This window comes from Sinohyriopsis cumingii, chromosome 6 (assembly GCF_028554795.1).
Source record: "Sinohyriopsis cumingii isolate HCF-2022 chromosome 6, ASM2855479v2, whole genome shotgun sequence".
Classification (NCBI taxonomy): Eukaryota; Metazoa; Mollusca; class Bivalvia; order Unionida; family Unionidae; genus Sinohyriopsis; species Sinohyriopsis cumingii.
Genome location: NC_142966.1, coordinates 5,787,116 through 5,803,090, shown reverse-complemented (window position 1 = coordinate 5,803,090; position 15,975 = coordinate 5,787,116). Strand labels below are relative to the sequence as shown.

The 15,975-nt window shown below is 36.5% G+C and overlaps 1 protein-coding gene across 1 annotated transcript; it reads right to left on the bottom strand.

The window, feature by feature from the left end:
* Window positions 1-4,712: 4,712 nt before the first annotated feature.
* On the bottom strand, window positions 4,713-15,121 carry LOC149796310 (cathepsin L-like peptidase). Its single transcript, XM_089960959.1, has 7 exons — window positions 14,969-15,121; window positions 14,248-14,353; window positions 12,600-12,758; window positions 9,580-9,703; window positions 7,499-7,599; window positions 6,136-6,407; window positions 4,713-5,034 (listed from the first exon to the last, which is right to left on the bottom strand). The coding sequence occupies exons 1-7, from the start codon at window positions 15,097-15,099 to the stop codon at window positions 4,935-4,937; spliced, it is 993 nt and encodes a 330-aa protein (XP_089817085.1). The 5' UTR covers window positions 15,100-15,121; the 3' UTR covers window positions 4,713-4,934.
* Between the last annotated feature and the right edge of the window lie 854 nt (window positions 15,122-15,975).

The following is a 15,975-nucleotide window of genomic DNA, read 5'->3' as shown; positions in this document are numbered from 1 at the left end:
AGTAATGAATAAATAAGGAAGATATCCCCCAAATCTTTCATCGCAGTTTTATAAAAGGAACAGCTAATTTGACTTAAACCCATCATTCCGTAATGCGAAGTACACGCTATGGTAGGTTGGACAAGCGTTGCTTATAACAAAAAATTGTAAAGAATTTGAAAGACAGTCGTAGAAAAATTTATCTCACACAGTTTGAATAAATGTCAAAATATTAACTTTTCTTGCTGGCAAGAAGAACACGATTAAGTCCGATGCAATATCCAGATATGTATATAATATAACGAATTCCACATTTCAAGACAACAGTGGACTACAGCATAGAGGGTCGCTCACATTTTGTATTCAAATAGGTCAAGTGCTATGTCATGTTGGCACTCATAAGTTACGAAGAATTCGGCTGGAGAGAGACAGTTTGAATATAAATTTAATCGCCCAGGTCTCGATTAATTTCTCTATCAAAACAATAATATTATCCATTTAATCTAGATGCTTGAGTGACCAATTATATGCTGGGCCCGATTACCCATTAAACACACTAAGTACAAACTTAAAGCACCACCCCATCAGAGACACCAGAAAAAAATTAAAATCAATTGTTGATGATAAAATTGAGGGAATTATATTGTAACGTTTCTCGTGTTATATATTGAAAAGACCAGAGTTTAAGACTTAAAATCCTTATTAAAAGTAATAAAAGTCAGATAGAACATGCTTCTCAACTAAATTTCTGAAAATGTCAAAAGACTACGTTACAATGCACCATATTATAGTGAAATTAATTATATTATTAAATTCATTCGTGTATTACCAGCTAAATTTACTAGATTGACTGTAACACATTCTGACATAGTAGCGTGATCTCAATAAATTTTGTGTTTGTGGTACTGGTGTACTTAGGCAGTGTGGTAGGAGATAGCCGCGGCTTTATACATAATTATTTAATAATTATGAAGCATTTAAATTCAATAGCAATCGTGTAACAAATCTATTTAAAACTTCTCATAACAATTTGATTCAGTTTTTGGATTTTTAAGTGCCAAAGTTAGTATCGGTTATGTAAAAATATATAAGTGATGGATTTAGAATACATGACCAAAATTCTTTTATACTTACATGTTCATATTTAGCCATTCTGACAGCTATCTGCCAGTGCACTGTCTGCACTCGTATTTATAGAATCATATTCAGATCACATGACCTCAGTTAGCCAATCAATGTTTGTCCTTCTCAAGGTTAGCCATGGTGGTAGCAAAGTCGACAATTGAAACTGCATGGAAAAATCCCTCTGAACACAAATTTAGACAGAATTAAGTTGTTCTCAATATCCGTGGTGTGCGTTTTTACTTGTAATCTTATTTGCATGACTAAGTCGAAATGAACGAAACGGACAAGTGAATTTTGATGTATATCGAGCGAGAGTATAAGGTACTGATGATGCAGTGAGTCGTAATACGGTTAGAAATAGTCCTATCAACTGCATACTATTTCGCACGTTAAAGTAAAATAACAAGTTCTACATAACCAAGAACTTAAAATAATGAACAGTGACACTAGTTCTAACGTATTTTTCAACAAATGTCTGACAAGAGAAAAGTGACGACTAGGCACTTGATTTTAATCACTATCCTGCATCTCCGCTGTTTCAGTAATAAACTCCACTGGATGGTTTGAAGTCTAATTTATGGACTAGCATCATATTTCTGGCTTTGATATTCCAAATTCATGGAAGTTAAGATAATTCATTACGTAGGATATTGATGTGAAATTCCAGCACGACACACGCATGGTCCAACATAAAAATGAATATGGCACAATAACTGCTATTATGCGAACTTCTTTCCACTTAATGTTGATATCCCAGGGCTTGTAGAACTGTTGATGTCTTTAAATGAATTCCTTGACGAATACAAAAATACTCATGACAACAGTGTGACATGACGAGGACTAGAACAAGGTTTCATATTGACATTTAGAGATGAAGATGGCGATCTAAACAACGGAGGGCGGGTGGCATACGTTCAGGAACGGAAGAAGTAATTCACAAGTGGTATCTGTTTCCAAATAATCTGCACACAATAATTGGACAATGTGCATACAAAAATACATTCATAATACCATTAAGGTATTAAAACCTAGTGAACCCACGAGACCGCCGAACTGCTCACACAATATCCAGAAATGCTTGTATTCCATCTCACAGATCACTAATGGAATAATATGTTGTACGAAGGTCACGTCTTCAATGAACCCACATGAAGTGAAATGCTCTCCAATGAACCCAAACGAAGTGCAGTGCCTGTATGATCTGGATGGCTGCATGGATTTGTGCACAAAAATTGGAAAGCAGAACCAATCAGTAGAAAGTGCTATGTTAATGTGTAGAAATACGAAGTCAGCACTAAATTATAAACAAGAAGTTATATCGGTCAGGCGGATGTAATTATAAAGACATCAGACTGCCACCTACCTAAAACCCGAATAGAGACTGTCTGATAGACCCCGCTTAGCACTCTCTGTTGCTGTCCCATTCCTAAAACTATGAGTCTTGAATAATTGAGGATTAAAACCACACACCAAGAGCAATGTGGGTAAGGATTGGTTGAACTCCTGCATAGGGATGGGTAACCCTTTCACAATTAAGGGAGAGTGGGTCCAAAAATACACCCCAGTATTTTTAAATATTGAAGCAGTGCATGGCCTGGGCTGTGGTCTTGTAAATTTGGTGGGGGTGTTCATGACACTTAAGGAAATAAAGGGTACCCCTGGAGTGTTTTAGCACTTAAACTCGAAAACTAAACCATTGTCACTGATCTGAAACTGAGAGAACTGAAGTTAAGTTTGGGTTTCTGCAACCAAGTTGTCTTACTGTCATACCCCAACTCACAGGAATGGTCGAAATGGAAGTTGAGCAATGGACTGAAATAGAGCTACACAGAATTCAATGTGAGTGAATCCTAGCAGGACTTTTTATAGAATACATTGTCAATTGGTAGTCTGGCATCTGTGTGCAGTAAAAGTATACGAAGCAATTGCATTAGTTTGGAATAAGAAAATAATTGGTTGGAACAAGGATATTGTTCAGTTTGTGCGCCTAGCCAATAGACAAGACATATGTAAATAGTGCATAATGGTTTGCAAAAGATGCAAATGAAAAGTACCAAATATTTGAAAAAAGGAAAGTTCTGTGGAGTTTCCACGTAGTTAAATCGATTTGCAATGCTTAGTTACGACCGTCGTGGTGAAAACAGCCTCCATTATTCAAGGTGACCTCGCAATATGGCGGAAAGTAGGTCGCTAATCTAGTGGCGTCATCCTGGAAGAGTCCATGAAACCTCTTGAATTTTTTAGCGACAATTAGGACGCACTACCTCCATGAACTGCAAGTCCTCCGCCGCGTATCCATTGATTGTTTTAACGAAATTGTCTGCAATTAGCTCAAACGCCAAACAAGTCAACGATTATGTTGCGACCGTCACAGAAGGGAGGGAAGTTGTCTTCCTCTAGAGCTGCATTGTTATCAAAGACGGAGCCATCCAGGAGATATGATTCTGGATGCCAAAAGAATAGTGCGTCTGATGGATCCATGCTTCCCTCGTGCCAATATACTTAGGGTCCATCAAGGAGTGATTACTTTCATCTAACGTAACCGCCGTAATTTGCAGCAACACCACCACGTACCCGTCAAACCACAACGCTCCCCCGGACTCCATGAAGATTGTGAAGCTATTGTACTTCGCGGTGATATGGCAGTCGTTGTGGAAGATTGTGTCAATGCGGCGACAGATGATTGTAATTCGGCTAACTTTTGCTTGACAGCTGCTACGTTCGACATCTTTACATCACATGGTGTATCAGCTGCTTGCAAGACACGTGACGATGCCGTGAATACACGAAACACCCGTCTGGTCACATGATGATGCTCTTGAACACAAAGAAGAACCAGCCGTCAGCTGCACATTAGCTCTGTACAGTTGAAGAAGATGCTTCTTTCCAACTGTAGATAAGGCCTTGATGTTCTTCTCAGCTAACTGTTTAACCAATGTTTGATGCAGTCCAATTTTCTGGAATGTCCGCCCAAGTTGAATTTCTCGCAGCGATGACGCCCTGCTCAAGTTCTGTATTACGAACGCTGGTCAAGCAATTAACAATTCGTCTTGATATACGAGAAGTCATTGTGAGTTGAATATACGTATGATTCCCAAACGATGGAGATTAATAAGTGGTATCAGCAAACAGAAGAATGACTGTTTCTTTCCGCAAATAAAATTAAAAAGTAAATTCAGCATGTACACTGAAAGGAATGCATCTCTACAGGTGAATTAGTTATATAAATGACGCCTAAATGACAATGTTTGATCATATGCTTCAACTCTTGTCATCTGATTGATTCAACATGACATCGTATCTAAATTTAGTTACTAGGTTTTTAACATATATTGGCTGCAATGACATCATGTCTGGGCACAGAACCATAGTAGACAAATAGGGACCCAGCAAGGAGCCAGGGAAGTATGCACTGTGTATTACTTAAACTACATTGAACCAATCAAATTATAATAAATTTAGTTGTCATTCACTTTTTAAAAATAAAGCTGCAACAAATTTCATCATAAATACCTTTTACTGTTTGTTCATCAGACATTGAACTTGTAATGGGACCAAGAAAATCACCTCACATGACTAAGTTAAGCTCAAAGTCACAAAGATAACAATGTTTTCAGGATTAGTTTTATTTAATATTTTCCTGTAAATATGTCATTTCACAAATGTAATTATTGCTGCACCGGGTCTTCCATCTCTTATTCTTGTTCATGTACAACGCAATTTGAGAAATGAACGTCGTCTTCCTTTTTAAATAAAAAAACAAACAACACGATATAATTCTATTATGCTGCATATATAACACATCAGAATGAGTTGCTGAGTCAACAGTCCTACACTGTGGGGAAACTGGATTTGGTGGCTATGCCGCACATGTTGTGTTTGTTTCTGGCCATCATGATGTAACCCTGCATACCCCAGCTTGTACCCCAGCTGTAAAATAAAATAAATACACAAAACTAAGTCAATGCATGTATGTATGTATGCATGTATGTATGTATGTATGTATGTATGATTGTATGTATGTATGTATGTATGTATGTATGTATGTATGTCCGTCCGTACATATGTGTGTATGTTTGGATGGATATATGGTTAGAAATGTATGTATGTATCTGTCCCTGTGTGTTCCACACATATTATATCATCACGTTATGAGTACGGAACAATAGCCAGATTGTAACATGTATATGCTAGACACTAAGGCTAATTATTCGCTTCATCAATGTTGCCAGTGTAAGCCGACATCAAAAAGACGGGTGGGAAGCCATATATATATATATAACATGGCCATATGAAGTTGTTACTGGCGCCTTATTCTGCTGCGTGAGATTCACAGGTAAGTGGCATGAATTCGGAGTTGGCTCAAAGCAATATCAGGTGGGGGTCGTAAATCCACCCTTAACATAATGCCGGGGAGGGGGCAATGTCTGATAATTATGTAATGCCGGGGAGGGGGCAATGTCTGATAATTATGTAGACCATGGAAGAATCGACATCCACTCGGAATCGAGCAAGGCGTGGTCACCATTGAAATCGCAAGTTTAAATCGAGTGTCTTGAAACTAAGCGTCAGTAGTCGCTAAACCATCTTGCGGGGATTACATAAGGAAGTTATAAGCTACTCCTACGTCATTCAAAATTGGCGGGAAACAGTGTTATTCTGGGAATTACAAAAGAAGCTTCGGAAGGGTCAGTGACTTATTTGCCCGATTGTCGCAATCTATTACGTCAAGATATTGTACTTTAATTATGTGCAGTATGTATACTTCATTACTAGAATCGTTAGTACGTAGAATTACCGTTTGTAAAGGTTTTATTCATTTGTAGTGTTTGATCTACATGCATATTTTGAGATATGAGCAATATTTGGTTAACTCGTAGTAACTTCGTGCATTTATTAATGTGATATTCGTACGTAGGAACATACAAACAGACAGACAGACAGAGAGACATGCAAAATGCATAGAAGACAAAACAAAACAACAGCAAACACAGTAAAAGCAAACCAAACTATCACATAATTCCGACTGACCTGTTCTTAACTAGCCAATAGTCCTTGCCATCTTGAGTTCCATATCCTACAGCTAGGACTCCATGGTCCAGAGCTTGAGGATCACATTGTGGGTCACTGTAGATTCCATGCTTGTACAACTGGAACGAATTGTGGCTGGCATCTATAGCAACTGAGATGGGACCAACTGTTGCTACAGCCTTCTGAAGGTCAGCTTCACTACCTGATTTGATATCCATACAGCTAACTTCGGTGGCTCCCACACTGGCTTGGGTGAACTTGCACTTTTGATCCTGAATTATATAATACATTGACATAAACTCTAAGGCCGAATTACTCAAGATCGCATGGAACTTAGAACTGTTGCCCGCCCACACCATATCCACCTGTCCATATATCCCATAGTTTCAGTCCGTAATAGAATTCACTGTCCTATATTAACTGTCCCTAAGAGTATACTCTATCTTACCTGAAAGATTAAACGGACATTTCCCAGTATGTATCCTGGCTGCAGTTACTGTTGTTTTTACCTTATGCGGGGAACGTGACTTTGTTCAATACACCCAGCCGGAGGTGAATGAAAGTTTCGGGGAAGGGGTTAGTGGGAGTAATAATGGTGGATAAAGAAGTGAGAGTTCTCATGGTGATGGACATGCGTGTCATTTCGAGTTGATCAGATTGACGCATATACAAGCATTATGGTCTTAAAGTAAAATATTGAAACATGGTGTAAAGAAAAACAAAATTTTAGGATTAGTTTATTTTACTTTTTGAACAGTATGTAATGGAAAATCATTTTCGATGTTTCATCAATACCTGAAAATGTCCTAAAAGTTTAGGATAAACTGTACCTCAACATAACCCCTATATGATGAAAGTTACATGACTCAAAATCTTAAAATAGAATGCATTTTAAGTGTTTTGACGCAACCACAGTCACCATCACGAATGTCATAGCTGTATCTTCCTTTTGCTTACGCGGACAAAATAGAACAAAAAATCACTTCCTTACTCGTTAAGCAATTACAAACCATATTCACTTACGTAAGTTTGTAAATAAGCAGCCAAATTTACTTACGGTATGTACTTTAACCAAATACTAGCCATATTAACTTATGTCATTTAGGCAATTGCCAGCTATATTTACTAACGCAATTTAGTTACTTATCATCCAGTTTTACGCACATAATTGAGCCAATAACCAATGGAATTCGGTTAGGTTATTATTGGATACTAGTAATTAATGGGGCTTCTCCATTAACGTCTGATATTTTTTTTGTAAATAAAGATGAGATATCAACGACTAACGGATCATTGTTTTATTAGAAACACAAATGTATGTAAGAGAAAGTGTGTGTGTGTGTGTGTGTGTGTGTGTGTGTACCTGTGCTTTATATGGATAAGATGCTTCAGTATCGATGCCTTTATTGACGATGATGTACTTAAAAGCCTGGTCCATCAAGCCTCCCTGGCATCCCATATTACCTGGTCATGAAAATGTACCATATGTTCTGAGAAATCTTTTTTTTTTTTTTTTTAAAGCGATGAGTTTCTATCTGCAGATCACAAGAAACGATAATTTATATGCCTAACTACCCCGAACAACTCAGCCTCATTGCTGGCTTAGTAGATTTATCATGTAAGAAGCCCAACTTGTATAATAAAAGGAGATTTAAAACAAATTCTTTTCAGTTTGTTGTGAAAAGGTGAGAAATGTTTAACAGGAGCAGAACTGGCACTGTGTTAAGCGTGCCGGATTCATGACTGTAAGTGTGCAGCGGGCGTGATAATGGCGAATCTTTCAAAGATCTTCATAATTCGCTTTAAAACCAATTCGTTTACAACATATCGTATTGCACAATTTGTCTTTATTTAGATTTAAACGCGGACGTAAAGCGATGAAAACTGAAGAACAGGAGAAGCATATGCCGCACTGTGATCAATCAGGCGACCACATAAGTGTGAAGACAGTGTGTTACTCAGAATCATTACACTATCCCGAGGACAGTGGATGCTTTCTGTATTGTAGCTTCATAGACATCAGCGATCTGCAATAGTGGGATTCACAGAAATAAAGCATCTAACTGCTATGTTGTCAAAATTTTATTTGGTTTAGTGCTTTAGGACACAGAAACACAAGCTTTAGGACACAAGATATGTGTGAAGTAAAGTGCCTTTTCCAAGGCAACACCACCGTAGCTGACCCAGGCTAGTCCGATGGCAGGATCCGAAACCTGCAAACTTTCGGTCGTGAATCCGGCACGCTTAACACTGAGCTACCTCAGCTCCTGTTAAACATTTCTCACGTATTCACAACAAACTGAAAAGAATTTGCAATGCCTATCTGTCAGAGACATTTGGATTAAAAGGTTAAAGATATTTGAGAAACACAGTTTTTGAAGTGAAAGTGAGGTTACTCAATGTTTGTTGATTCCCTGCTAGTAACGTAGGCTATTTGTATTATAACGCACAATGTCGATTAATATTTAAATATGTGTGCAGAAAGCGGAAACATCTGAAACACAGCTATGTCTTTGCAGAGACTGACAAACAAGTCTAAATTTTCAAACTACATCAGTTGAAAAGGTAGCACTGATAAATAACAGCAGTTTGGACAGCTATCCATTCATAAGTTAAAAAATTTAATATACGAGTAATTTACTATGAGACAAATGAACTGTCGTTAAAAGCAGATGCTGAGACAGATTTAGTCAGAAATTGTATGTATGTATGTATGTATGTATAAATGTATGTAGGTATGTATGCCGCTCCGGTGGCCTAGTCGTTAGAGCGTCTCCCTCGGATGCGGGAGGTCGTGGGTTCGATCCCAGGCCAAGTCATACCAAAGACTTACAAAAATGGTACTAACAGCTGCCTCGCTTGCCTCTCAGCATTAAGAGGTTAGTGTTAGGACTGCTCGGCCTGGTGTCAGGAGAATGTGAATCGGTGGGACATCATGCTACATGTCTGCGGCATGATGTCCCAGTGCTAGACATCACTATAATCTGCCACAATGCAGACATCGTAGCGACATGACTGAAAAATTGTTAAAGCTAAGTTAAAAAATCCAAATGTATGTATGTATGTATGTATGTATGTTGTATGGTTTGACGCAATTTTTCAGCACACGATAGGCTATACATGGCGGCCAGTATTAATGGTGGAGGAAAAACCCGGGAAAACCACAGAAAGAACCACCGACCCACGAGAAGCTACTGGCAAGCTTTCTCACATACCCACATTGGCCGAATCCGTGACTCGAACCCACGCAGACAGAGGTGAGATGGCAGTGATCCGTAACGGAAAGCGCTTTAGACCACTCGGCCACTCGGGGCAACGTATGTATGTATGTATGTATGTATGTATGTATGTATGTTGGTATGTATGCATGTATGTATGTCCACTTTCCCATACACCTACTGAGAATGCATTATACACCTACATGTTATAACTAAAATTAAGTACCTTCTTTTCCTGAACAGTCTACGAGATTCTGTTCCGAAAGGGACACCAGCTGTTTAGTCTTGTTGAAATGCTGTCCTTCAAGGGATCCAACAGCTGAAAAGGCCCAACAGGATCCACATTGACCCTATAATATCACAAAAGCAAGATATTTGTCATTCACACTCTCAGTACAGAGCATGGACTTCTCGATCACTTTGACAAGTTACCCCACCCCCCCTTTACGAATCAGTATGCTTTACACTCAGAATCTGGTGACGACTATAACTCCAAATCAAAGTTATTCTTCTCTAAATTGACATATCATTATAGATTACGTCACGTATATTCGTTATAATTATTACGTTTAAAACAGAACAATTTAATCTAAATTGTATGGCTATGAATAATTGGAATGATACAACGTAGCACAACTGGTAACACTCTAATGTTGTGTCATAGTTTGGTTGCTGGACCAAGTTCTAAACGATGTTTCCTAATACTACACGAGAGTAAAAGAGAGAACGCTTTCAATCTTTCTCAATCAAACTTTTATACACAACTATGATATTTTGATCTTTCCTTATTCAATTTTATTTGCCTCTTATTCGATAATACACTTGTAGCACGTTACCAACTCATTTGTTTCAGTTAATTTCAAGTAGCACAATTATTATGATTCTATGGTCGCAAAACAAGTAATAGAAGAGAGTAAGAAGCAAGAAGCTTTGTATAATTTAAGAAATAATTTATTTCCCGAGTAATCATAGTGCAATTGTAAAATAAGGAACTTACGGTATTGTAAATAACATTCCCAATAATACTAGACCTTCAGTCCTAATGATTAAAGTTGGGAATACATTTTTAGTGGAAATTCAAATTAAATTCAACGCTGAAAGTGTTGATGTACCAGTCGTGGCCCATGTCGTGGTGATGTGCCAACATTCTTCTAATCTGATCACATTAACGAAATTCAAGAATTTAACCTTATTTGAAGTTTCACTATAAACTCAAGTCGCTATTTCCAATAATGTTATTTCTGATGAGCACATTGTACTTCCAGCGAATAAATAATTTGAATAAATAAATGTTTAGACCAAATAATCAACTGGATACAACAATAATATAACTTATTCAACTCAGACTTTAAAACACGAATAAATAATTTCTAGAAAATCAAGATTATATAGTCCGTACTTGATCTTATATCATAATTAACATTTTTCTAAACAAAACTAGTACCTATTGGATATAATAAATATAGTGAAAGGTTAACTTTCGCAGGACAATAATAATAATAACAATAATAATAATAATAATAATGATCGTACATAGAAATATTGTTTTCATTTGACTATATAATGATAAAGGAATATTATTTTGTGCTTACAGTTTCTTCATGGAATTTGTCTTAGCAGTACCTTATTTATTCACTTATAACAAACAGCAAACTTCGAACATCTAATTTACGGATGTATCTGAGTCGGCGCCATTTTGCTTAAAATCATACATAGCTTGAAAAAACGCTGACCCTGACATACTGGCATATAATGCGAGAGAAAACATGGGTATACGCTGTTCACAGTTGTAAACGTCATTCACAGAAGTAATATATGGAAAACATTTAGCTTAGATTCGAATTTGACATTTAGTGCTCATATAGAGTAAGCTGTTCAAATTTCGATTACGTGGATATTATGACCATTCACATGCTGTGTGCTGTTGCCTTATTCTGCAAGCATGAATGCAAAATAGCACGTCTTTTGTGTACATGCATATTCAAACGATTTACTGGTCAATTCAAACACTAGGCAGTCCCTTTACCAATGATATCATCACTTCTCCCTAGTCATCAGATCTATTTTTGGCTGCGTTTAAAAGCATTGGTAATATCCTGCTGAGAAAATGGAAGCTTAGCACCTTTCCCAATGATACAAAGAGACAAAAAGGAAAGACTGGCATGGGCTGGTATCGAACCCATGACACATGGGTTACGAGTCCAACGCGCTACCGGATGAGCTACAACAGCACTATTCTTGCCATTAGGCACTGTCGAATCCGATAGAAACATGCTGCCGGCGGTATTTGGGGTAAAATTATCTATCAATCCGGAGGATAATTTTACACATCCTCAACATCATGTGTGTATATTTTATTAAATTCCTTAATTTATTTCAAATACGCTAGAAAATACAGCATGAACACAAAAAGCCTGTCAGTTTTCAAAAGTTTCAATTTGTGGTCGGATTTATAGATTAATATAAAGTGTTTGGTTAACTCTGACCATCCATAAATGCTAATGCGGCAAGAGGAAAACTGAACAATCATCGCTAAACTTTAGTCGTTATTTCACCTCTTCATACGCTGATGTATTTTTTATTTTTCTACAGCTCCATACGAACTGATAGTTTTAATGCTTTTCACATATTCTCTCTGTCTCTGTCTGTCTGTCTCTCTCTCTCTGTCTCTCTAGTAGTAGTGGTAGTAGCACTAGTATTTAAGCGTTGTGTGTCTTATCCCTACAATCTCTCTCGCTCCCTCCCTCTCTCTTGGTTCATGTTTAAATATGGATTTTAACCCTTTGAGAGATTGTTTTCGAGTGACTATAAAGCTGATTATTTGCTTTTTAACAAAATCTGAATGATTCTGATGTGACTCGTTAATATGTATATTGTAGCAGTAATAATAACCCATTTATTGTGGTCATAATTACCAGCTTGGTTGACCGAATTTGCCAGTTTGATTTGTTGGATAAAATTATATTTTCCTCCATTACTTATTATTTTCATGTGACATTCATAGTCTAATTTCGTCCTAAAAGTTTGTAACTTGCCTGCTTGTAAAATATTGAGAGTTAGTTATGCTATTATGTATTTGTCCAGAAGTAAATCGGCTGCAGAATAAAGAATATTGTACATTTACCATAAATGAAGTAGTCCGCAAGGCAAATGCAGTATTGATAATGATATTTAACACAAAAATTGATTATTCGACAATCAGATCTCTGTGAATCTATGAAATACTACGTAATCTGTGAAAATCACCTGGTTCTTGATTGGCGTTACGTAGCCCTTCGTCCTCCAATCGACCGATGCAGGAAGGTCAGATAACTGTAAGTTACTCGGGAATGTGAACTTTCCACAGTTTGTCTTGGATACATCGTATTTGAATCCATTCATGGTACCGACAAACTCTTCGGTAGTCTGAATATTAATAACGATAGATGTTAGAGTGCTCTACCCATGATGACAAAGATAATAATAATTACTGTAATAATAACAACAACAATAATAATAATAATAATAATAAAATGCATGTTTAGGCGGCAGTTGAACTAATCTGCAGTTTGGTAATCAGAAAGAACCAGATAAAATCTTCATTGGAATTTGTATTAAGAAGTCAAAATCTTGTAGAAATGTGCAATTTCGTAAATTAGGTTAACTTCTATCTTATCAATTATTTACAGGTGTTCTAAGAGAGAGCCAATGGGATAATCCATTTAAATCGTTCAAGTTCAATGTAAATAATTCCCATTCCTTTATTTTCCTCTCTTAATCTCTGTTAGTTATATATCTCGTTTACAATGAGTTCTCTCACTCATGTGTTTAGATATTGCGTTTTCTTTACTTTTAGTCTAGGATTCGGCTAATGTGGGTATGTGAAAAAGCTTGCCAGTAGCTTCTAGTGGGTCGGTGGTTCTTTCCGGAGTTTTCCCGGGTACTTCCTCAACCATTAATACTGGACGCCATACAAAGCCTATCATGTACTGAAAAATGGCGTTCAACCCTAAAACAGCAACAACAACTTTTGTATACATACATACATACATACGTACGTACATACATACATACATACATACATACATACATACATACATACATACATGACCATGCAATCGTTATAATACAGTTGCAAAGAAAACATCCTGAGAGAAAGAAATTTAAAACCAGGCTTTTCATCATCACTCAGGTGCGAAGATAGTTCGCATCGACTAATTTTGTTGCAGTGTCAAACCATCCAAGATGACACAATAATTATTAAGCTGTATATATTTAATTAAGCTTTTGATTCCTTTTAAGCTTGATCCCTCCCAAATGCCCAAAAGGAGGAATCCACGAAACATCCATCTTGCATATAATTATGATAGTGACAACTAATGAACCAAATTTGACGAGCTGAGGACAGAATGTCAGACATACCCAGTATTCACTAGCATACGGATAGCAAGACGATTTAACCATGGACATCAAAATTATACATTATCACATAGTCGGTACTATTTCATTTGTTTGGGACTATATTTTACGCACGACAAATGAAATGTTCAGCGTCTGTCAATAATTTATACTGAAATAAAAAATATGCGACAGAAAGAATCTCAAATTGGTAATGTTTTCATACTAAATTTATGAAACTCGTTAAGTAGTGTTTCGTCTCGTTTCGTAAATTCAGTAATAAATCATTACCCGTTCGAGATCCTGAATTTATCATGACTTGAACTTTGATTAGGAGACAGACATATATTTATTATGATGGCACTCAGAGAAATGGCCTTAGCAGGCCTTCATTTCTGTAGTACAAACAATATGGTGGCGTACGTTGCTTTTCTCATTTCATGCAATTTCTAAAAGACCTTATGAATCATTTACTTGTATGGATTATCGGAATTTGCCTAATCTGTAAAAAACTGACCATATCGGCATATTCGTTCATTCCGAGCCAGTAAGTGTGCACGCCACGGTCCGCCTCCAGGTTATGTTGTTGGACACGCTTTAGGTTCTCTTCCCAAATAAAGCGCCTAAAAACGTAACAAAACTGTTGTCAACGATTTAATCATAATACATTATTTTCAACATAAACGTTAAATTTATAACATTTAAATAAAAATAAAATTGTGCTTTGAAATTGTTTCTTCAAACCCTCAAATTCCCCCTTTTCGAAAGTTTCGATATAAGTAATCAAAATTAAAATGATGAAACAAAATTTTTTTAAAACAAATCCAGCGGAATGTTGAGTCTAGTTCGCCCAAAACACGATTATAATCCTATTATAGTCGCTTGCACAAGTAAAGTCGGTCGCTGTAACCTACTGAAATATATATAAATATTAATCCAGGAAGAGAATGCGTTCCTAATTGTAAATGGTTGTAAACTCGACAGTATCAATGAAATTCAGTATCTCAGCGTTATTGGTGGAACGTGAAAATAGGACATGCTGAAATTGTTATGACAAAATGCAGGAATTACTGGAGAAAAATCATCGATTTTACGAATATTAAAAGCAATCGTTTTGAATATGCAAACATTGCGTAAATAAGTAAACAGCAACACTATCGGAGAAATTATAAGAAAGTGTTTAAGGGATCGTAGAAATTATAAAACAAACAAAACCTACATGTCTATAAATGTCTTACCTGACAAGACCTTCCTTTTGCACATAGTTCTTGTTGTACGTTGTCTTGTAAAGCTCCCACTCCTCGTCCAACTCAACGTTGAATGATAGCCCTAGGGCCAGAAACTCAGCCAATAGAAAAACACGTAGCATCTAAACGAGAAGAATAATAAACAGTGATTGTGTTAAGCAAGATCATTAATACTTTAGTTTAACAATCATACGATAAATAAATAATAAAACAAAAAAAATAATTGATATTTAAAATAATAAATAAATAAATAAATAAATAAATAAATAAATAAATGAACAAAGTAGAGTAGCCAATTTAGATGCAAAGCCTTTATTCGCTTCATATATAACTGTCCAAGAATATTTATAAGTCGAACTGATCCGTCTTTCTGGCTTCACACCCTATACTCGATTTGCCAAAAGAATGATTCTAGTTTGGAACTTCATAGCAGAAACATGAAAGACAGAGCAATGATGACCATCAATGCCAACAGCTTAAGTTGTATTAGTAGTATGCATTATGCCAACACTATTGAAATTGCTGTAATCATTTATTCTTTGCATCATCCTTATCAACTTTATTACACACATCTAGGTCTATCATTAGCGTTGAAATATACACATTTGCTCATTAATAAAACACATCACGTGTTTATATTGAGAGTTAATGTAACTTGGTGGTTTTTTTCCTCATTATATGCTTAACCGTTTATGAATACGGCCTGATCACTGTTGAAATGTGTTTTAATTTCTGTATGGCATAAAGCGTCGGTTGGTCAGATGAAATACATTAAAGCGTAATGTTAAAAATTTTCCAGCCTTTTTTTAAAAAATAATCATCACAATCGTATTCGCACGCTCGCAGATGGAAGAATTTACTCGTTTGGTTTAGTGGGTCTTAACAAACAAAAAGTCCAACATAAATAAATGAATGAGCTGGTAATGAGCATTGAAGTCGGATTACACATCAATTGATGTGTTTGGTGATTATCTTCTGGCGGTATTCAACACATATAC